The sequence below is a fragment of the Stomoxys calcitrans genome, chromosome 4 (genome assembly GCF_963082655.1).
Source record: "Stomoxys calcitrans chromosome 4, idStoCalc2.1, whole genome shotgun sequence".
In the NCBI taxonomy this organism is placed as follows: Eukaryota; Metazoa; Arthropoda; class Insecta; order Diptera; family Muscidae; genus Stomoxys; species Stomoxys calcitrans.
The window spans coordinates 70,713,537-70,736,426 of NC_081555.1; the positions used below are offsets into that span (position 1 = coordinate 70,713,537).

A 22,890-nucleotide genomic window follows, 5' to 3' on the forward strand; every position below is an offset into this window, starting at 1 on the left:
GTGGCAGGCATTGCCAATGCTTGGAGGCACGAAGATATCTCGGTGCAATTTGATTGAATTTCTTTTGTTTGATTGGCTTTTTGGCATTTTGTGTAACACATTGTGCTCGCCTCTGAACTGCGCTATTGAATGCAGCTTAGCGCCATACAATACCAACATTTTTTAGAGGAATGTAATAAGATTATGAGTCCACTTTAAAACGTAACAATATTAGATAATGTCATTCGTTGGTGTGGGGGAGATTATTGATCATCATGATGGACAAAAACAAGTTTAAGTTAACTAAAATTGTGGCATAGTTTAAAGTAAAGTTAAATCGTCATACCGATATGATGTACAATTTCAGGCGGATATTCATTCGAATGCTATGATTGATAATTTCAGCAGATAAAAGGGCGGAGAACAAATCTTAGATTCGGGCTTAATTGACCTTGTGGCTGGAACATATTTTTCCAATTTTAGAATTTTCTATAATAACATAACTTTTGCCTGTTCAGCCCAAAACTTACTGATGTAGACAGTTTGGTGATATTTGTACATTTAGATACTAAAATGTACAAAATAGTAAATTTGTGCCCTACGTGAACCCCAAAAGGCGACTCAAAAAATTGGAAGAAAGAAAGTAAAAAATCGCATCGTAAGAACTCTATTTATGAATTGAACTAGAGCTCTGAATTTTGGTTCTTAGGTACAGTATGGCAACCACCACCATAGGATGGGGTATACTAATATAGTCATTGCGTTTGTAACACCTCGAAATATTCGTCTAAGACCCTATAAAGTAAAGGGTGATTTTTTTGAGGTTAGGATTTTCATGCATTAGTATTTGACAGATCACGTGGGATTTCAGACATGGTGTCAAAGAGAAAGATGCTCAGTATGCTTTGACATTTCATCATGAATAGACTTACTAACGAGCAACGCTTGCAAATCATTGAATTTTATTACCAAAATCAGTGTTCGGTTCGAAATGTGTTCATTCACCGTAACGTTGCGTCCAACAGCATCTTTGAAAAAATACGGTCCAATGATTCCACCAGCGTACAAACCACACCAAACAGTGCATTTTTCGGGATGCATGGGCAGTTCTTGAACGGCTTCTGGTTGCTCTTCACTCCAAATGTGGCAATTTTGCTTATTTACGTAGCCATTCAACCAGAAATGAGCCTCATCGCTGAACGGTGAATGAACACATTTCGAACCGAACACTGATTTTGGTAATAAAATTCAATGATTTGCAAGCGTTGCTCGTTAGTAAGTCTATTCATGATGAAATGTCAAAGCATACTGAGCATCTTTCTCTTTGACACCATGTCTGAAATCCCACGTGATCTGTCAAATACTAATGCATGAAAATCCTAACCTCAAAAAAATCACCCTTTATATATATTCTTGATAGTCTCGACGTTCTGAGTCGATCTAGCCATGTCCGTCCGTCCGTCCGTCTATCGAAATCACGATAGAGGTCCGACGCGTAAAGCTAGCCGTTGAGCAAACACTTTATATTAATGTAGGTCGTTGGGGATTGCAAATGGGCCATATCGGTTCTGATCTTGATATACCTCCCATATAAACCCATCCCCCGATTTGACCCCTAGAAGCCGCAATTTTTGTCCAATTTGGCTGAAATTTTGCATATAATGTTCTGTTATGACTTCCAACAACTGTGTTTAGTAAGGTTCAAATCGGTTAAAAACCTGGTATAACTCCCATATAACTCCCGATATTCCGCTTCGACTTCTAGATCTCGTACAAGCCACAAATTGAGCATTGTTATGAGCTTTGTTATGACTTTCAACAACTGTGCCAAATACGGACCAAATCCGTCTATAACCTGATATGGCTGCCATGTAAACCAGTTTCCCAATCATCCTTGTTCGGTGCCTAGAAGCTTTGCTGGTTTGACAGAAGTTTGGTATGTAAAATAAAATTATGCATTTCAACTAAATTTATTTTGTATAATTTTTTAGCAGAATACATGGTGGTGGGTTCTCAAGATTCGGCCCTGCCGAACTTAGCACGCTTTTACTTGTTATACCCTCCACCATAGGATGGGGGTATACTAATTTCGTCATTCTGTTTGTAAAACCTTCAAATATGCGTCTCAGACCTCATAAAGTATATATATTCTTGATCGTCATAACATTTTATGTCGATCTATCCATGTCCGTCCGTCTGTCTGTCGAAAGCACGCTAACTTTCGAAGGAGTAAAGGTAGCCGCTTGAAATTTTGCACAAATACTTTTTATTAGTGTAGGTCGGTTGGGATTGTTAATGGGCCAAATCGGTACATGTTTTGATTAGCTGCCATATAAGCCGATCTTGGGTCTTGATTTCTTGAGTCTCTAGAGGGCGCAATTTTTATCCAATTTGACTAAAATGCTCGTGGTGTTTTGGTATAACTTCCAACAACTGCGCTAAGTATGGATTAAATCGGTCCATGATTTAATATAGCTGCCATATAAACCGATGGGATCTTTGACTTATTGAGCCTCTAGAGGGCGCAACTCTCATCCTATTTCGCAGAAATTTTGCACGTGGTGTTTTGTTATGAATTCCAATAACTGTGCTATGTATGACGAAAATCGGTAAATAACCTGATATAGCTGACATATAAACCGATCTGGGATCTTTGACTTATTGAGCCTCTAGAGGGCGCAATTCTCATCCCATTTGGCAGAAATTTTGTACAATGGCTTCTCTTATGACCTTCAACATACGTGTCCAATATGGTCTGAATCGATCAACAGCTTGTTACAGCTCCCATATAAACCTATCTCCCGATTTTGCTTCTTAATTAGTGGCCAACAAATAAAAAAATATTAAAGGATTTTTTTAAGGGGGTAGCGAAGCGTACCAGAGGAATGCAAAATTAACAAGCAAAAACGTATAAAGTTCAATCGTGCCGAATATATACATACTCCTATTTTTTTATTTTAACACCACTATTATATTTATAGTTATGTTCAAAATAGCCTGTTCGGAATCATATTTCATTCAGGTTACGGGAAGCCTTATACAAGTCACAGTTTCATCGAAATTGGGCAATAAATCCGCTTTTCATGAGATTAAGCCTTTAAATCGAAAGAACGGTCTATGTAGTAGCCAAGTTTATATACGGTCTGATGTGGACCGTAATTGGCAAAGCTGTGAAGGGATATCCAATAATACTACTTGAGCTTTTTAATGGCTTAAGGCCCTAAGTCGTCAGATCAGTCTAAATGGCAACGATATCTAAATATGGACGGATGTGACCCATACTATGCTCGGATATAGGGAGACCAAGTGCAATTCACTGTTCAAAATTTCGCGAAATCGGGTAATAAATGCGACTTGTGTGGGCTTAAGACCCTAAATATATAAATTAGCCTATATGTCAGCTATATTGAAATATGGTCCGATCTCTTCTATATTCGGTTTTGATTTCTATGGCCTAATGCATCTCACTGCTTTAATTTTCAGCGAAATCGGGTAAAAAACACGACTTTTGTGGGCTAAAGATCCCATAATCGACAGATCGTCTATACGGCAGCTATATCTCAATATAATCCGATCGGAACCATATTCGGGTCGGATGATGGGAGTCTAATGCAACTCACTGTTTTAAATTTCGCCAAAATAGGGATAATAAATGCTGCTTTTGTGGGTCTAAGGCCCTATATAGGCAGATCGGTCTATATGGAAGCTATATCTTAGTATGGACTATGTTCTGATCATATGTTGGGAGTCTTACTATAACTCAATGTTTCAAATTTCAGCGAAATCGGACAATAAATGACCCTTTTGTGGTCTTAAGACCCCATACCGGCAGATCGGTCTATACGGAAGCTATATCTTAGTATGGGCCGATGTGGACTCTATTCTGGTCAGATGTTGGGAGTCTTACAATAACTCAATGTTGCAAATATCAGCGAAATCGGAGAATAAATGACCCTTTTATGGGCTTAAGACCCTTTATCGGCAGATCGGTCTATATGGCAGCTATATCCAAATATAGTCTGATTAAGCCCATCAAAAGCTTAACCTGCGTATAGGATCTATGCTAAAATTCAGCTCAATATCTCAATTTTTATAGCCTCCACCATAAGATGGGGGTATACTAATTTCGTCATTCTGATTGTAACTACTCGAAATATTCGTCTGAGACCCCATAAAGTATATATATTGTTGATCGTCGTGAAATTTTATGTCGATCTAGCCATGTCCGTCCGTCTGTCCGTCCGTCCGTCCGTCCGTCTGTCTGTCGAAAGCACGCTAACTTCCGAAGGAGTAAAGCTAGCCGCTTGAAATTTTGCACAAATACTTCTTATTAGTGTAGGTCGGTTGGAATTGTAAATGGGCCATATCGGTCCATGTTTTGATATAGCTGCCATATAAACCGATCTTGGGTCTTGACTTCTTGAGCCTCTAGAGTGCGCAATTCTTATCCGATTGGAATGAAATTTTGCACGACGTGTTTTGTTATGATATCCAACAACTGTGCCAAGTATGGTCTAAATCGGTCCATAACCTGATATAGCTGCCATATAAACCGATCTTGGGTCTTGACTTCTTAAGCCTCTAGAGTGCGCAATTCTTATCCGATTGTAATGAAATTTTGCACGACGTGTTTTGCTATGATATCCAACAATTGTGCCAAGTATGGTTCAAATCGGTTCGTAACCTGACATAGCTGCCATATAAACCGATCTTGGGTCTTGACTTCTTGAGCGTCTAGAGTGCGCAATTCTTATCCGATTGGAATGAAATTTTGCACAACGTGTTTTGCTATGATATCCAACAACTGTGCCAAGTATAGTTCAAATCGCTCCATAACCTGATATAGCTGCCATATAAACCGATCTTGGGTCTTGACTTCTTGAGCCTCTAGAGGGCGCAATTCTTATCCGATTGGAATGGAATTTCGCACGACGTGTTTTGCTGTGATACCCAACAACTGTGCCAAGTATGGTTGAAATCGGTCCATAACCTGATATAGCTGTCATATAAACAGATCTGGGGATTTGACTTCTTGAGCTTCTAGAGGGCGCAATTCCTATCCGATTTGGCTGAAATTTTGCATGACGTATTTTATTTTTACTTTCAACAACTGTGTCAAATAGGGTTCAAATCGGTTCATAACCTGATATAGCTACCATATAAACCGATCTGGGATCTTGACTTCTTGACCCCTATAAGTCGCAATTATTATCCGATATGCCTGAAATTTTGTACGACGGATTCTCTCATGACCACGTGTTTATTATGGTCTGAATCGGTCTATAGCCCGATACAGATCCCATATAAATCGTTCTCTCTATTTTACTTCGTGAGCCCCAATGGGCGCAATTCTTATACGAATTGGCTGAAATTTTACACAGGTCTCCAACATATAATTTAATTGTGGTCCGAACCGGACCATATCTTGATATCGTTTTAATAGCAGAGCAACTCCTTTCTTATATCCTTTTTTGCCTAAGAAGAGATGCCGGGAAAACAACTCGACAAATGCGATCCATGGTGGAGGGTATATAAGATTCGGCCCGGCCGAACTTAGCACGCTTTTACTTGTTGAAGACTGAAGCTTGATTACAACAGACAGATACACAGACGGACGGACAGGCATGGGGTCATAGATAAATCGTCATAGAATTTTACGCCGATCAGAAATATATATACTTTGTAGGGTCGGAAATGGATGTTGCAAAGGGAATGACTAAATGAATATGCCCCCTATCCTAATGTGTCGGGCATAAAAAATAAAATCATTTTACTTTTTTGTTTTGGTGCTAACTTTCACTGCTTCTATCAAACATCTCACAGTGGGATGGAAAAAAGATAAGTGGATATAAGTCTGCCATTTTGGAACGAATAGAGATATCTTCATGAAATTTTGCATGGTCATAGCTGAGATGTTATCATTGAGCTTAAACTTGAATCGGACTGCACTCATTGATATGTGAGAATTTTGCCCCTGTTCCTTAGTGGAATGTTCATGGGCAAAATTTGCATTTTTTTTTTTTGTATTTTGAAAGGGATAAACGTACTTCACATATCAATTTTCAGCCAATTCAGACAAAAATTGATGCTTATAGGGGCTCAAGATGACAAATCATAGAATCCTCTATATGGGAGCTATAACCAAATCAAAGCCGATTTAACGCATTTGAATACCAAACGAATTAGATCAATAAGAAGTAAGATTTAAAATTTCAAGTGGATATCGCTATTTGTTCAACCGCTTTCATGACATCGACAGACGGACGGACATGACTAAATCGACTAAGAATGTCAATAAAAAAACAAGTTAAATTGTGCCGGGCCAAATCTCCACAATTCAAATTTACCCATGAACATTCCATTAAGAAACAGGGGCAAATTTCTCACATATCAATGATTGACGTTTTAAGCTCAGTGATAAGGGGCCCCTTTTTATAGCCGAGTCCAAACGGAGTGCCGCAGTGCGACACCTTTGTGGACAAGCAAATAACACTATCAAAACTACAACGAAATCGTATGATAGTTGAGCTCTCTATAGGCGCAAGTAGTCAAATCGGGCGATCGGTTTATATGGGAGATATGGACCGGTTTATATGGGAGATATGGACCGTACTTTGCACAGTTTTTGGAACTCATAACAGAACATTATGTGCAAAATTTCAGCCAAATCGAATAAAAATCGCGGCTTGTAAGGGCTCAAGAAGTCAATTCGGGAGATCGGTTTATATGGGAGCTATATCCAAATCTGAACCGATATGGCCCATTTGCAATCCACAATGACCTACATCAATATAAAGTATCTGTGCAAAATTTGAAGCCTCTGGCTCTTCGCGTTCGACCGCTATCGTGATTTCGACAGACGGACAGTCATGGCTACTACGACTCATAATGTTGAGACGATCAAGAATATATATATACTTTATGGGGTCCAATATAAATATTTCGAGGAATGACTAGATTAGTATACCCCCATCCTGTGGTGGTGGGTATAACAAGTAAGGAAAGGCAAAAGTCAGTCGGAGCCAACTATGTAATACCCTACACCACCGAGTATACCGCTATTAGCAAATGCGGAAGCATAAAAAATTTTGTAATGGACAAATTGAGTCATCAAATCAAAAATCTGATGCAACATTTTGTAAAAGTCGGAAGAAAATTGTGGCTACTGCAGCCATAATAGTGCATATCGGATGAAAGATATATTTGGAAGCTATAGCTATATGATTTTATCCACAATCAATAGCGTTCGTCATTGGGCCAAAAAAACGACATGTTTAATGGTAATCGGGCAACAGATATGACATCGAATCAGGAAGTACTTTTAAGCCGATCTGTGTACTTAATAATAGCTCTAACTCGTCTCCTTCTTAGCGTCAAAGTAGTGGTGTAGGATATAAAAATGTGCAGATGTAAGAGATCATAATACATCTTCATATGCCAATACCCAAATATCCTAAAGTGCCTTGCACCTGTCGTCTCAGGTATCCGTTGGGAATACTCTTCCATTCCTTCAAGGTTTGCTATTGTCGCCTGGACCATACCGCAATCGTGTGTTCTGCTTCTTTCCTCTACCCATATTCTCATTTAAAATCGTATAAGATTTGTATGCACTACAACAACTCTATTTTAATGGGATCTTCAACTAAAGTGTAACGATTTCTCTATTTAATTGCAATCTCAACCAACCTACATACATCAATAAAAAGAATTTATTCCAATATCTATCATCCAGTCTAATGGACATAGGTATTGTTAATTAGCCCGGCCTTCTGCAATAATGTATAATAATCTATCGATCGTATATAATACGAAAGATATAATGCGAATATATCTGTCATATTTCATTCACCAACAAAGCGTTTCACTTAGTGGAAAAACTCCGTCTTATATTCTTCATTTATAAAATATTCATTTCCTGATATTAATAAGATAGAAAAGTAATATATACTTAATTGCTCTACAAACCCGTATGTTTGACAGACAAGGAAATTGTTGTAGCTCTATTTATATTTGAAATATTGAATGTTAGCAAATCGACCTCAATATGGGAATACACTGTCAACTAACGCCATACATATGTTCTTATTACAATTCTAGTTTTGCTTAAGGGGATTCATGGAAAATTTCCATTACTTATGGTGATAGGTAGAAAGTGGATAATGCATGTCATAGCTTAAATGTTACTGTTGCCTATCATTTATGATGTCACTTAGGTAGTTCATTAATTCAAATGGATGGACAACACCATAGGATTACTTCTGTGAAACACAAAATAGTTCAATTCGAATTGGCCCTTATATAGGAGGTATGTTACCGAGAAGTTAAAAATTAAAAAAAAAAAAAAAAATACTGTTGTTGTATCAACTGAATATTTTCTAGTTTTCGATCATTTGTTAGTGGCTTCTATTCGGGATAAACGATGTAAGGATATCATTACTGGATTCGAATTAATACAAAATTTCTTGCACTAATAAATACTGTTTAAAAAACGAAAAACTTGGCAAAAATAGTATTTTTATTTGTCCGCTACTTTGGCTACGATACAATTCATCCTTTGATAAAAAGTTTTAAGTGAATATTATCAAATCAAGCTATTTATGCAATGTGGAATAAGCTATCGCCTTGCTTAATCTTCAAGAGAGCCAAAATAGGACTCCAAGTATAGCGATATTTATACTTGACTTCTTGAACATTGAAGAAGGTAAACTAGAATAGATTGTGAATAACATGTAGAAAGTTCAGAAAAGTTATTGTCGATTTTCAAATTTTCGTGTACCTGTATAACTGCCAGTTTCTCTGCCTCTCGGCTGTAATATTGCTGCAGTGTTTACAAATAAAGCTATATTTGTAAATTTTAGAAAAAAGACAGACATAGACATAGAAAGACATAGTATCACCCTCGATCTGATCTAACTAATCCGTATTTTCAGTGTTTTGTGTAATAAAGTCAGAGATCACAACTACCATCAGATTATGTTGAAATTTGTCACCATCATCTACACAGAAAAAATGTCACAAAAATTTTTTCAATTAAAAATTTTATTGATTTAATCATTTTTTAATTGAATCTGAACTTTTATTTCAACAACGATCGTAATTGAAATTTTCAATTAAAAACTTAATTGATTAAATCATGTTTTTAATTGTAACTTAAAAAATTTTTAATGTAAAATGTAATTGAAAATTTGATCTTTTTTAATTAAATAATAACACCTCTAAATTTTTTTCTTTTTATACCCACCACCGAAGGATGGGGGTATATTCATTTTGTCATTCCGTTTGCAACACATCGAAATATCCATTTCCGAACCTATAAAGTATATATATTCTTGATCAGCGTAAAAATCTAAAACGATCTAGACATATCCGTCCGTCTGTCTGTTGAAATCACGCTACAGTCTTTAAAAATAAAGATATTGAGCTGAAACTTTGCACAGATCCTTTTTTTTTGTCCATAAGCAGGTTAAGTTCGAGTATGAGCTATATCGAACTATATCTTGATATCTTGAATATAGCTTCCATATAGACCGATCTCTCGATTTAAGGTTTTGGGCCCATAAAAGACGCATTTATTGTCCGATTTCGTCGAGATTTGGGACAGTTCGTTGTGTTAGGCTTTTCAACATCCGTGTCGCATATGGTTCGGGTCGGTTTATTTTTAATTATAGCTTCTATAAAGACCAATATTTTGTTATACACAATTGAACAATGACTTGTACCGATTAGTATTTGGTCCAAATCGGAACATATTTCGATATAATATGGGACATAAGGTATGCAATTTACACCGGATTTTGATGAAAAGTGGTTTACATATATACCCGAGGTTGTGGGTGTCCAAAGTTAAAGAACTTAACGCCTTTTTACTTGTTGTCATTCGATTCGTTTGCCAATTCATTAAGCTGTTTTCATTGAATTGGAGAACGAATCGAGTGGCATGACGGCTCCTTTAGTATCGATCTAATTATAACATACACTGAAAAAACGAAAAACTATGTTCAATTAAGAAATTTGAACATTCAATAAAAAAATTTGCCGAAATTGGACCTATAAAGGAAATTGTGTTATTGATTAACAATTTTGCAATTTTATGATAAGCTCAAAAATCCAAACAAAGTGGTCTTTAACTCAATAAACCATTTATTTCAATTTTTGTTAATATTTTAATAAATATAAATAATTAATATGTTTCTTATAACAAATATTTGAGCCTCTCTTCGTTGTCGGCGACACCGTCTATAAAGAGTATTATAAACAATATAATTTATATAAATACATATATAAAATGAATCGTAATAAATGTCAATCTTAGCATTTTGTGTGCAATACCACTAGATCCACATGTGTTATCTTTCATCCTCATCGCCCAAGTCAATATAATCTATATGTGAATAATAAAGTATTAAAATAAAATGATAATATGTATTTATAAATACAACGTTTGCATTCTACAATGTCCATCATTGATGCGTTTGGAATTTATTCTTTCTATTTGTAAACATCTGACATTTTTCTGCATTGCTCTATTTCAATGCAGCATCTTTCACAATAAAGTTATTTTACTTTTAAACTATAATAAAAGAAATTAATTTTATGTAGGGGTAAAAACCACACATTTCAAATTTTCTTGATATTTTTTCTTGTCTTCTCGCGCAACTTTGTATGTGATGGACGCTAGACATATATTTGACTTATTCGCACTTCATTTCACGTTACAAAAGCGGCAAAGGAAACACAATACAACATTGGCCAATACACAATTTGAACTATTAAATAACAATTTAATTAGTACAATTAAAAATATGTTCAGCGTAAGCCTTCTTTACCAATCACTTGCCGTGATACAAAGAATATTGTATTTCAATGCAAAAATAATTAAAGCAATTAAAACCTTGTTTGCAAAGATTTTTAAAAGCCAATACTATGTTTAATCGGTCAAATTTAGGACTATTTTTTTATACCCTCCAACATAGGATGGGGGTACACTAATTTCGCCATTCTGTTTGTAAATCTTCGAAATATTCGTCTAGGATCCCATAAAGTATTTATATTCTTGATCGTCTCGACGTTCTGAGTAGATATAGCCATATCCGTCTGTTTGTCGATTGCACGATAGATCTCCAACGCGTAAAGCTAGCCGCTTTAAATTAACATATTAAGTCGATCTAGCCATGTCCGTCCGTGGCTTCGCCCGTCCGTCTGTCTATCGAAACCACGCCAACTTTCGAAGGAGTAAAGCTAGCCGCTTGAAATTTTGCACAAATACTTCTTTTTACGGTAGATCAGTTGGGATTGTAAATGGGCTATATCGGTCCATGTTTTGATATATCTGCCATAAAAACCGATCTTGGGTCTTGACTTCTTAAGCCACTAGGGGCGCAATTCTCATCCGATTTGGCTGAAAGTATTTTAGCATGAAGTATTTTGTTATGACTTCCAACATCTGTGCTAAGTATGGTTGAAATCGATAAAGCCATAACTTGATAAAGCTGCCCTATAAACTGATCCGGGGTCTTGACCCACTAAAGGGTGCAATTCTTATCCGAATTAGCTGAAATTTTGCATGACTTGTTTCGTTATGGCTTCCAATAACTATGGCAAATATGTTTCAAATCAGTCCATAACATGATATAGCTACCATATGAACCGATCTTGACTTCTTCAGCGTTTAGAGGGCGTAATGATTTTCCGATTTGGCTGAAATTTTGTACAACGGCTTCTCCCATGACCTTCAACATACGTGTCAAGCATGGTCTGAATCGGTTATTGCCTGATACACCTCCCCCATAAACCAATCTCCCTATTTTGCTTCTTGAGCCCTTAAAGGGCGCCAATTCCTATTCGAATTGGCTGAATTTCTGCACAGTGATTTCTTCTATGGTCTCTAACATTCAATTCTATTATGGTCCGAATCGGACCATAACTTGGTATAGCTCCAATAACATAGCAACTATTTTCTTTCATCCTTTGTTTGCCTAAAAAGGGATACCGGGAAAAAATCACGACAAATGCGATCCATGGTGGAGGGTATATAAGATTCGGCCCGGCCGAACTTAGCGCGCTTTTACTTGTTTCTGTGTATTCTAGATAAATATTGGAACAAAAAAAAACCCTTGGTGTAATTTCTAAAATAATTTTAATTTGATCACGTATCATATACGTGGGGTTTATTTTCCAACAATGCATTATTACAGGATGCTATAAATTAAAAAATTAATTGGTCATATTGACGCCACCCAATCAATCAAAATGTGTAGGTGTCTCCATTAACAAATTCGATGTCATCACTCTGCATGAAACCCCACAAACAAAACACAACAACAATTAACCTACAAAATGGAAGATGAAATATGAAACACCACGCATTGCTCACATACTCAAATGACATTTGCCAGAGTGATGTTTTATGGGGACCTACAAGCAAATGGAGACATCATTTTAATTTTTCAAATTTAAATAGGCTCCCCGACTACTATTGAGCAAACCAAACTATTGTCTGAACCATCCTCCGGCAAACAGACAAACAATTAGAAATAATTATGGCAATGACACAAACAATAGTTGCTAGAGCAGCGCTAAAAAGTGCTGAAAGCGACGAGGCGTATGCCCAAAAGTCTCAAGAGAAAATTTTATAAAATTACAAATTGCAAGCAATGGGAGGACATTTTCCATAGTAAATTCTTTAAGTTTGGGGGTACAAAGAGCTTAAGAGAAAGAATAAAACTTTAATAATCCCTTAAATTTAAAAAAACTTTCTAATGGCATTCTTTTTTCAGACTTCTTCAACGTAACTCGTATCCATGTGAGGGGGTTTAATTGGAAGCACTTTTGTTTTACTGACTGGCCATAGAATTACCGCTGTGGGAACTTTTTTTGTGAAAACAAAAAAAAATTATGAAAACAATGAATTTTTTTAGTAGTCACGTCATCTCCCGAAAAATTGAAAATATTTTGATGTGTTTTTTTTTTCTCATCAACATTTTCAAAAATGTTTTGGTGAAAAAAAAATATCGACTCTTAAGCAATAAAAATTCTTATTTCTCGTGTTGTGAATTTTGAAACTATGTCAGGTGTGAAAAATCAATACCATTTGTCTGTCATAGGCATACGTCAACGATTGTATAAAGGCCATATTTCAAAAACAAAACAAAATGTGACAATTTAACTCCTCTGAAATAAATTTGATTGCCATTTACATACTATAATACTCCTAAATTTCCCATGAACATTCCACTAAGGAACAGGGGATACTTCTCTCATATCAGTGAGTGCAGTCCGATTAATGTTTAAGCTCAATGTTAAGGGATATCCTTTTTTTAGGCCGAATCCGAACGGCGTGCCGCGTAGTGACACCACTAGGTGGAGAAGTTTTAACATGCCAGGATACCTCACAAATGCAGCCAGCATTAGAAAGAATATAACCATCACGGAAAATTTTTCTGATGTTCACGCTAGGATTTGAACCCAGGCAATCGGCGTCATAGGCACTACGGTGGCCTCCGTGGTTACGTGTTGAAAAAATAAAATGCATTCAAAATTATCCCATTTTTCATTACCAAAATTCAATGATAATTATATTGTTGCACAATGTTGTACCCCTGGTATTCAAGTTCCAATACCACAAAATTTTATGTAGTAGGTATTTTTCCTGATTTTGTAATTTTGGTCTTTCATCTAAAGCTTAAGTAAGATTTTAATCCATGGAATAAAGACATTGGGTATCCATAATTGTCATTTAAATACTTGCACAACAAACATTTCTGTCATTTCCGTAGCAATGACATCGATATTTTACATTGGATATCTCTTCAATAGATTATGATTTTTGAATTATAAAATCAACGAACGATCAACAACATATGAAGACGTAAAGAAAAGAGGTTTAAATGCATTGTAATATTTGATTTGTATGCTCAGTGAAGACTACTATACACGTTCAACAGATGACTGGTATAAATGCTTGGTATTGTCATAATTTCAACATCTTTCTCATATTGGTACCACAAAGATAGGTGTAATCATCACAATGCATTTACCTAATTGGCATTACATCATATTTCTAAGGGAACTCCATAACAACAAAGTCTTTTTACCACACTCAGCAATTTTTATTGTTTCAAAGTTTACTTAACGACAAGATAAGAGGAAATACTATCCGAAATGTTTGCTCGTGGAAAAAAAAGTTGTATAGTCTTCTGAAATTAATTTAGAAATTAATTCTTATTTTAACAGCTGCATGGAAGTGGATTTTTAATTCGCTTTGCAATAACATCTGAAGAAAAGGATGAATAATAACAGGAACCTCTGTCTCAATTTCATTGTGAGGTAAACGGCGACTGATCCTGAGTCTCTCACAGTTCAATCCAAAGGAGGAAACTATCTGAGGCACTAGATTTTTTTTGCATGATCATAAGTCGACACTTATGTGTTATGTCGAACTTACAACCCCCATTACCGACAAAAAAAAAACCCAAAAAACCATTTCGAGGTTGGTCTTAAATCGGTTATTACACCCTCGTCCATTCCATCGCTGAGATCACTTATGCCTCGTGGAGATAGGTTTTGTTTCGTCTTGGAACATCTTCGCAGTATCTTCCTACTGGGGTCCAGTTGTCAATACTTCCGATCATTTTGTCTACAACATTTTCTATATTCTGAAGGCTCATTGGCCTTCAAGTGATGCGCATGGTTCCTCCTATCGTGTGCAATGGAAAAAAGTATGTTCGGCGTCATCCAGGTGTTCTTAATCTTCGTAAAGGCAAAAATTAATGCTGCACTTATCCATTTTGTGCAAATATTTCCCAACATATCCGTGTCCGGACAGCATTTGCGTTGTGTAATAGTTACCATCCCCATGACTCCTATATACAAAGTTCTTAATTCTTGATATCTATAAAGTACTTGAATTCGCCAATCTGGTTAGCAGACCTAGTTAAGTCTTGTGTGTGTGGCAACTCTAGTCAGCGTTCGTGTAGGATATCATCGTAGCTGATGCTCCACAAGTCCGGGTCCAGAATGGACCCTGATCTGCTGTTCGGACGTTATGTGCAATCTCATCGTTCCAAAACTCGTTCTATCACCTCAGCGATAGAACGAGTTTTGGAACGCTTTTGGAAGCTTTTGATTGTTCTTAAAATGTATCCTAATATTTTAAACTTCTTTGTAAGACGTCTATCACGTCTTTCCACCTAAGATTTCTTCACATCCAGGGTAGCCAAACTTATAATTGCTCTGCTGCCTTTGCTTTTTCTCGTGTACGTAGAACTTCGTCGACAACATCTTGTAGTGCACCGACAAATGATTTTCCTGGGCGGAAGCCAGTCTAGGATTTATGAGTCCCTCGAGTAATTTACCGGCTGTGTCAAGCATGCATAGAGGTCTGTAGGACGAGGGTGGCAGTGCGTCTTCCTTTCCCTTGCTTCTGTCCTTTCCAACGTTCTGGGAAAACACTTTCGGTAAAACACGTTTTATACATACTTGTGGAGTATGTCCGGACTCGACACGGCTATTTTTCAGTTCGAAATTAAGTTCCTCAGCTGTAAAAGGAGCAAAGTCTCTTATGTCCTCGTCAGCAAAAATCCCTTCATTTACTTCGTGTCTGAGGAATAACGCGCTTGCAATGTTATCCATGGTCTCATCGTCTAGCTCGTTTGCTGCGCTCTTATCGCCGAGCTTTTAAATAACAACTTTGTAGCCAAAGCCCCACCGATCTCGGTTAATTTGTCTCTCAGTGTTTCCCGCTGGTCTTTCTTAGTATTCTGTATAGTCTCTTTATAGTCTTCAGGTGCCGATGCTGCTTGACCTCTCCGCTTAGCTCTCGTATATTGTCTTTGATATTTAAGGACGTTTTTCCTTAGTGTGTCGATTGTCTCATTTCACCAGCAGACAGCTGTTTCCTCTTGGAGTTTTGATTTTCGGCACCGCCTTGTTGAAGGCTTTGTTTATGACACCCATTGGGTGGCGTCCTACGGTTGTGGCATCTCCTTCGAACTGTAAGATACCTGATCTTAGACTTGAGTACAGATGTTTCCAACTTATTCATATCGCTCTTGCGGGTGCTCTTTACTGCCCAGTGGTCACCGTTCAGTGGTCATGTTGCCTATTTCCAATGTATATGGTCATCACTTGCTGTGTATATCTCTAGGACTTTCCAGTTTATTACTCTGTTTTACATGGTATCTGACACTAGTGTTACATAGGGAATGGTACTCCCGCACCCGGACTGCCTAAAGGTGGAAACTATTCCCACATTGGCGACTGTGACGCCCGTTCTGGTCGCCAGTTGTATAATACTTCTGGCTCTTGTGCTGGTCATCATAGATCCTCATTCTATAGCCTGTGAGTTTAGGTCACCTGCCATTATGATCTGGCCTTCAGCACCTCTAACTTCTTCAAAAAACAACTAGTAGGAGCAGATACATTTTGGGTTGTTTCTACATTCCTTAATGCACTGAATATATACTTCTCGACATTGTGGTAAGACTAATTGCTGCTGACAGGTACTTTAATACGATTGGTTTCAGACCAATGACAATGTGGGCTTTGGAGTAGACTTTAGAAATCAGGGACATATCGAGAAGGTTCTCCTTTACCCCTTCACCTCTAAGAAACCACATAACATATTTCAGAGGAACTGGAATCTTTAAGCGCCTGGCAATATGTAAGCTAAATTTTCAAATTAACGACCGAAGGTTAGCGGATAACAGACGATCCTAAATTGCGGCCCAATCTAGACTTGAACAGATTTATCACTTTGCTGTCATGACAGTTTACATGCCGAAGGACTAAATATTGCAAGTAACGATATTTGCAAAAGCTGTGGGGATGTGTGCATGTCTTACACTGCCAAGTAAAAGGATTTTCACTTAGAGCTCTATTTTCTTTGAGACTAATAGTAATTGGCAAATGTGGGCATTGGACAGTTATTAGAATTTTCATAAGCCATCTGGCTGTTATTGCGACAGGAACTAGAAGGCAGAAATTGGCGTCAGGCTTTTGATAGAAAGAACACTGTTTTCATCTCTTAAAAAAACTGCGATGAAGTACTCCAAAGTATATTTCAGTTCAAAAAGCATTAAGACATAAACCCTGCTCTTAACTAAATACAAGTTGAAGCCTTATGAAAAATGGAAATATTTTCCCATACTCACTCACCGTAAACATAAACTCACCTAACCCCGAAGGCTTCACATTGTGCACTTGTCACAGTCGCATGAAGTGTCAATTCAAATATGAGCCTGTAACGTATCACACATGGATTCACACCTTAATGGTTGGCTAAAGTCTATCCACTCTGATGGGTTGGTGTAATGTAATGGTGTAAATAAGGCTTTAATGTGATTTACATACAAATAACCGCTTGAAGCTTCTTCCATCAAAAGTAATGTCTTGCCACAAAAGTCCCCCTGTGGTTGTTTATCTTTAAATAAATTTGTTAAATTTAACAAATCTCTACGCACACATGCTAATTGGCATGCAATATGACAGACATAAGCACCAACTGACAAATAATTCATTTATTTATTTATTTTTTATTTACCAACCATGACGGCTTGTGAACTGCGCGGTGCGCATGCTTCACCTGCTTTGTGTCTGCTGCCGCATTGGTTTATAAAGCAAAATAAATTTTATTGATAATGATGGGGGGCATTGTCTGTCATGGTATGAGCAAGCAGAGCCATAAACATCATACCTTTTTGGAAGTTATTAATGAAGTTCGCCATGTTGACTTTGTTCACATCATCCAAACAAACTTAATTAAACTTAATGGAGTCCCCAAATGCCCAGATGACTATGGTCATTCATATTTACAGCGGTGCGAAGGTAGGCCTTCTTTGGCAGGTAATTAAACGTGGTGTCAACGGTGTTGATGTTGATGATTGTGGCTCCATAGGGACAGGTTACGTCCCCACCAAGCATACGTCATGATTAATTTTTTCCGTATTTATACCCTACAGCACTACAGTAGTACAGAGTATTATAACTTGGGCAATTTGTTTGTAACACCCAGAAGAAAGAGAGAGATAGACCCATTAATAAGTATACCGTTCGGCTTAGAATCACTTTTTGATTCGATTTAGCTGTGTCCGTCCGTCTGTCCATGTATTCTTGTACAAAATTTAACGCCCCAAAATGTGTGCAAAATTTCATAAAAATCGGTTCAGATTTAAATCTATTAAATGAGCAATTTACAAAAGTAGATAATTCTAGCACCTCAAATGATGTTTATTCTCCAGACGGTTCCTATTAAACATGATTTCTCATTTCAATGCGTCAATAGTATTGATGTCATGAAAAGTACTTCTTCAACTAAATCCAACGCTCTGGGTACTGATGAAGTAAGTCCAGTTTTTATTAATTTTTTGTTGCCTCAGCTATTACCGTACATTACATATTTGATTGGAGGCCACCGTAGCGCAGAGGTTAGCATGTCCGCCTATGACTCTGAACGCCTGGGTTCTAATCGTGGCGAGACCATCAGAAATAATTTTCAGCGGTGGTTTTCCCCTCCTAGTGCTGGCAACATTTGTGAGGTACTACCCCTGTGTAAAACTTCTCTCCAAAGAGGTGTCGCACTGCGGCACGCCGTTCGGACTCGGCTTTAAACTTAAACTTAAACTTGCATCGGACTGCACTCATTGATATGTGAGAAGTTTGCCCCTGTTCCTTAGTGGAATGTTCATGGGCAAAATTTGCCTTTTTACATATTTGATTAACAGAATAAATACCAAATCCACGTTTCCTCAATAATGGAAACCAGCTAAAGTAATTCCAATACTGAAAACAAACAATGAATTTCGAACTATAGCAATTTTATCTTTCCTATCAAAAGTTTTGTTTAACAACGTTTCTTGAAAGTGATAAACTGTTGACTGAGTACCAGTCTGGGTTCAAGAAAAAAGAAGCTACACTACAACTCTTATTGATGTCGTCGAAAATCTTCGTCAAAATCGGAGTAAAAAAACAAGTAAAAAGGCGTTAAGTTCGACCGGATCGAACTTTGGATACCCACCACCTCGGGTATATACGTAAACCACCTTTCGTCATAATCCGGTGAAAAATTAATAATTTATGCCCTCATAAGAGCTATGTATATCTGAATTTGGCACCTTAAATTGAGCGGTATAATAAGTACAAGTCATTGTTCAATTTTGTAGAACAAAATATTGGTCTTTTTGGTAACTATATCCAAATATAGACCGATCGGAACCATATACGACCCAGATGTCGAAAAGCCTAACATAAGTCACTGTGTCAAATTTAAGCGAAATCGCATTATAAATGTGCCTTTTGTGGCACCACCCATCCTTCGATGGTGGGTATAAAAAAATTATATCTATGCTTGTCCTTTTGGACCATAGTAAGGCATTTGACTCAGTGTATCATTATATTTTCCCTTTAAAACCCAATAAGCCATTTCTCTGATAAAACCTGCAATCTAATTGCATCTTATTTTTCAAATCGTTTTCAATATGTTGTTCTAAACGAAAAAAAAAATCGAACGCATAAGATATACCGAGAGGTGTTCCTCAGGGTTCTCTTCTTGGTCCCTTAATGTTTACTCTATACATAAATGACCTTCCCAACGTTACTGATGTATACATATGTATGCGAATGCAGTATACATACGTATGCAGATGAAGTACAACTATGTGCAAGTACAAAAGCCGGAAATGTCAATATCTGTATCTAAAGATTCACAAGCAATCAGCGAATGGGCATGAACTGACTGTTTAAATGTAAATTCTCGAAATCTAAACTTTTAATTATTGGCAAAACTCTAGTCTCTCAAGCCGATATTAACTTAGAATTTCGGACACTGCTATTCAGAGAGTGGAGTCATCTAGCAATTTGGGTTTGACTTTCAACAACAAGATGACTTGGCCTAACCACTTAAATCGAGCTTCCGGCAAAATTCATGGCATGTTAAGAAACCTATGGAAATTGCGTACATCGACTCCTCAATATATTAGTTTGATGCTTGCTAAAACATATTTAATGCCAACGCTTCTCTATGGATGTGAAGTTGAAGATGCATGCTGCGTCTTTAATGACAAAGGAAAAAGGGAAAGAATTTTGGAATTTTTATACAAAGTCTTCAATGTCTAATTTGAAAACTATCTTAAATCTTAATAATACACAAAAAGCTGCCTATCTGTACATTCGTTTAAAGTTTGCAAGATCCACAAGAGGAAAAAAAAGAAATCTTCACAAAACTTCGCATGAGATGTTTTATTTGACGTCCCAATACGTGTGCAAAATTTCATAAAAATAGGTTCAGATTTAGGTATAGCTCCGATATATATCTTTCATCCGATATTACATTTTAGGGCCACAACTTTGGTTCGATCTTTGTAAAATTTAGCGTGAGGTATTTTATTTGGCATCCCAATACGTGTGCAAAATCTAATAAAAATCGGTGCAGATTTAGATATAGCACCTACGTATATCTTTCATCTAATTGAACTTTTAAGTTTGTAGTAGCCACAATTAAGGTCCTATTGTAAAAAAAAATCTTACACGGGTCTATTCAATATTTCAATAGGTAAGCAAAATTAAAGTCTAGTGACTAGTTTTCGGCACTGGTTCCATGTATCAAAAGTAATACGTAGACTCGGTGGTCTAGGGTATTATATAGTCGGCTCCGCCCGACTTTTGCCTTTCCTTACTGGTTTTTGTTTTGTTTTGCTCTTTGTAAGTGAAGATAATGATGACCACCAACTGCCATGATGCAATGCAATTGTATGACTCGTTCCCTTAGTTTTAACAGAAAGACACATTCATATCAGTGATTCATTCATTTTTTATCTGAACCTTGTTTTCATTCTCTCTTTTTTGCAGTTTCTTATTTCATTATCAATATCAACATCTTACGGAGAGCATCATGACCTTCTATTGGTGGTCCCATTGGTTCTGGATAACATTAATTTGTAGTAAGTACCGTAATTTAATTTCTTATTAAGTAAATCATTCAATTAGACACAGTGTTCTAAATTAATTATCAAACAAGTGAAAACGGCCTTAAGTTCATCTGGTATGAAGGCTAAGTTCGTTCCACTACCATGAAGCGCGTGTGGTTGCAAACAATAAAAGCAAGATATTAAGTTGGAGAATATCGAACTATGTTTTAAACCGATTGAGATACAACAAATTGGCACATATTGTGCAAGAAGTCTCATTTATGCATATGAATTGAAATTTAAGCATAATAAGAAAACACGTGCTAAGTTTAGCTGGGCACCCACCATGGATCGTTCGCATTTGTCTTTTGGTTTTGTGTTGAAAGTCATATCAAAACTCAAAATGCAAAGTTTGGTATAAGAATTGACCCACAGGTGCTGAAAAGGGATCCCACTATGTAGAGAAGAAATATTCCGGAATTTTCTCAGCAATAGTAAAGGAATAGCCACAGTAAGCTTAAGTTGAAGAGAGATTCATGCCTTCTCTAATCACAGTCCCGATACGACATAGCTGTGAGCACCACGCAGGGTGGAACTGTCACTAGAAGCTTGTTCCCGCGGTCCTTTGAACCGGGAGTTCTGTGTGGGGTTCATTACTGTCACGGGAAGGTTAGCTGCGATTTACCGGGTGCGTCCACAGGTTGAGGTGTAGCTGCAACGGCAGTCATGGACAATCAACGATATCGATCGGAGAGTCTCAGTGAGAGGCCGGGCGGCACCAGCTCTTCCGCAAATACTGAGTGCCTATGATGCTCGAGTTATTGGCGCCTTTAAATAACCAATGGCCACCTTGTTCCCGCGGCGATCGGTCTTTTGAACTGGATCGCCACCTTCACATGAAAATGTGGCTACAACAACAGTCCCGATCTCCTTGTAGGATATTCATATTGTTCAAGCATCCAAGCATAAAAGAGCTCGTCCCTGGATCTGCAATATAGTCTTCCAAACCCGCTTTCTTCCCAAGCCTTAGGCCATCTGATATTACTCCTGGTATTACTCGTGTACACTTGGTTGGTATTACCCTTGCACTCTAGGGATCCCAAAGTCGGCTTTCGACTAATCAATTAGTCGACTTTTTGGGTAAAAAAGTCGGAAAGTCGAAGTCGACTTTCAATGATTAAAAATTCAAATAATCAATTTTGAAGTGGAATAGTCGAAAAAAGCTGCACAGATATACAAGTTTGGCATTGTTAATGTTGCTGCTTGGTTGCTAGGTAAGAACTGTTTCCAATTTTACAACTCATTGCTCTTTGATTAACTCTTGTTGTTTGATTAACTCTTGTTGTTGTTTGTGCATAGCCAAGCCAAATTTTTGGATTACGTCATTATAAGTGTAAGATTCATCTGAATAGTTTTATGTTTATGGAAGCTAAATTTTGGCACAAATCTATTTTTTTATCCATAATGCTCGTGGATGGGCTGTATAGGACTATATCTTTTCATTGCCCCCGCATAGACTGGACTCCAGATTTGAAATCTTCAGCTCCCTAAAAAGCGTATTTAATGTCCGATTTGGAAGTTTGGAAAAATTTGTTATAATATACTAAGCGTCGTATAAACCACGACCCATGTTGTCAGAATGGATGAAGAAGCTCCAGCAAAGAAGTCTTTTAAAGACAATCATTAAAGAAAACGCAAAAGGGGAAGTCCAAAACTCCAATGGAGTGACCAAGTGGAGAGCGACATCTCGGAACTGGGTTTCCTAAGTTAGAGAAGAAGCGCAGAAGATCGATCCGCTTGGGCATCTATTCTACGGTCGGCAAGTGGAATACATTTTCTGTTATGACAAATTAAAGTAAAGTCCATTTTTTGATGACGCTACCATATAGATCGATGTCCAGTTTAAACATCTTAAGCCTATAAAATGCGAATATGTTCCATATCGGTACAACTTTGGTTGTACGTCCCATATTAACGTTCCTCCAATTTTCGATATTTTAGCTCTGAAACC

The 22,890-nt window shown here is 37.2% G+C and overlaps 1 protein-coding gene across 4 annotated transcripts in view; it reads left to right on the plus strand.

The window, feature by feature from the left end:
* Nucleotides 1-22,890, plus strand: part of LOC106090029 (uncharacterized) — a 176,420-nt gene that overhangs the window by 146,083 nt on the left and 7,447 nt on the right. For all 4 annotated transcript variants that reach the window (XM_013256071.2, XM_013256069.2, XM_013256068.2 and 1 more), the window contains one exon: nucleotides 20,821-20,912. In XM_013256071.2, the coding sequence (XP_013111525.2) occupies nucleotides 20,864-20,912 (49 nt within the window). In that variant the 5' untranslated portion in view covers nucleotides 20,821-20,863. The remainder of the gene's footprint in view (nucleotides 1-20,820; nucleotides 20,913-22,890) is intronic.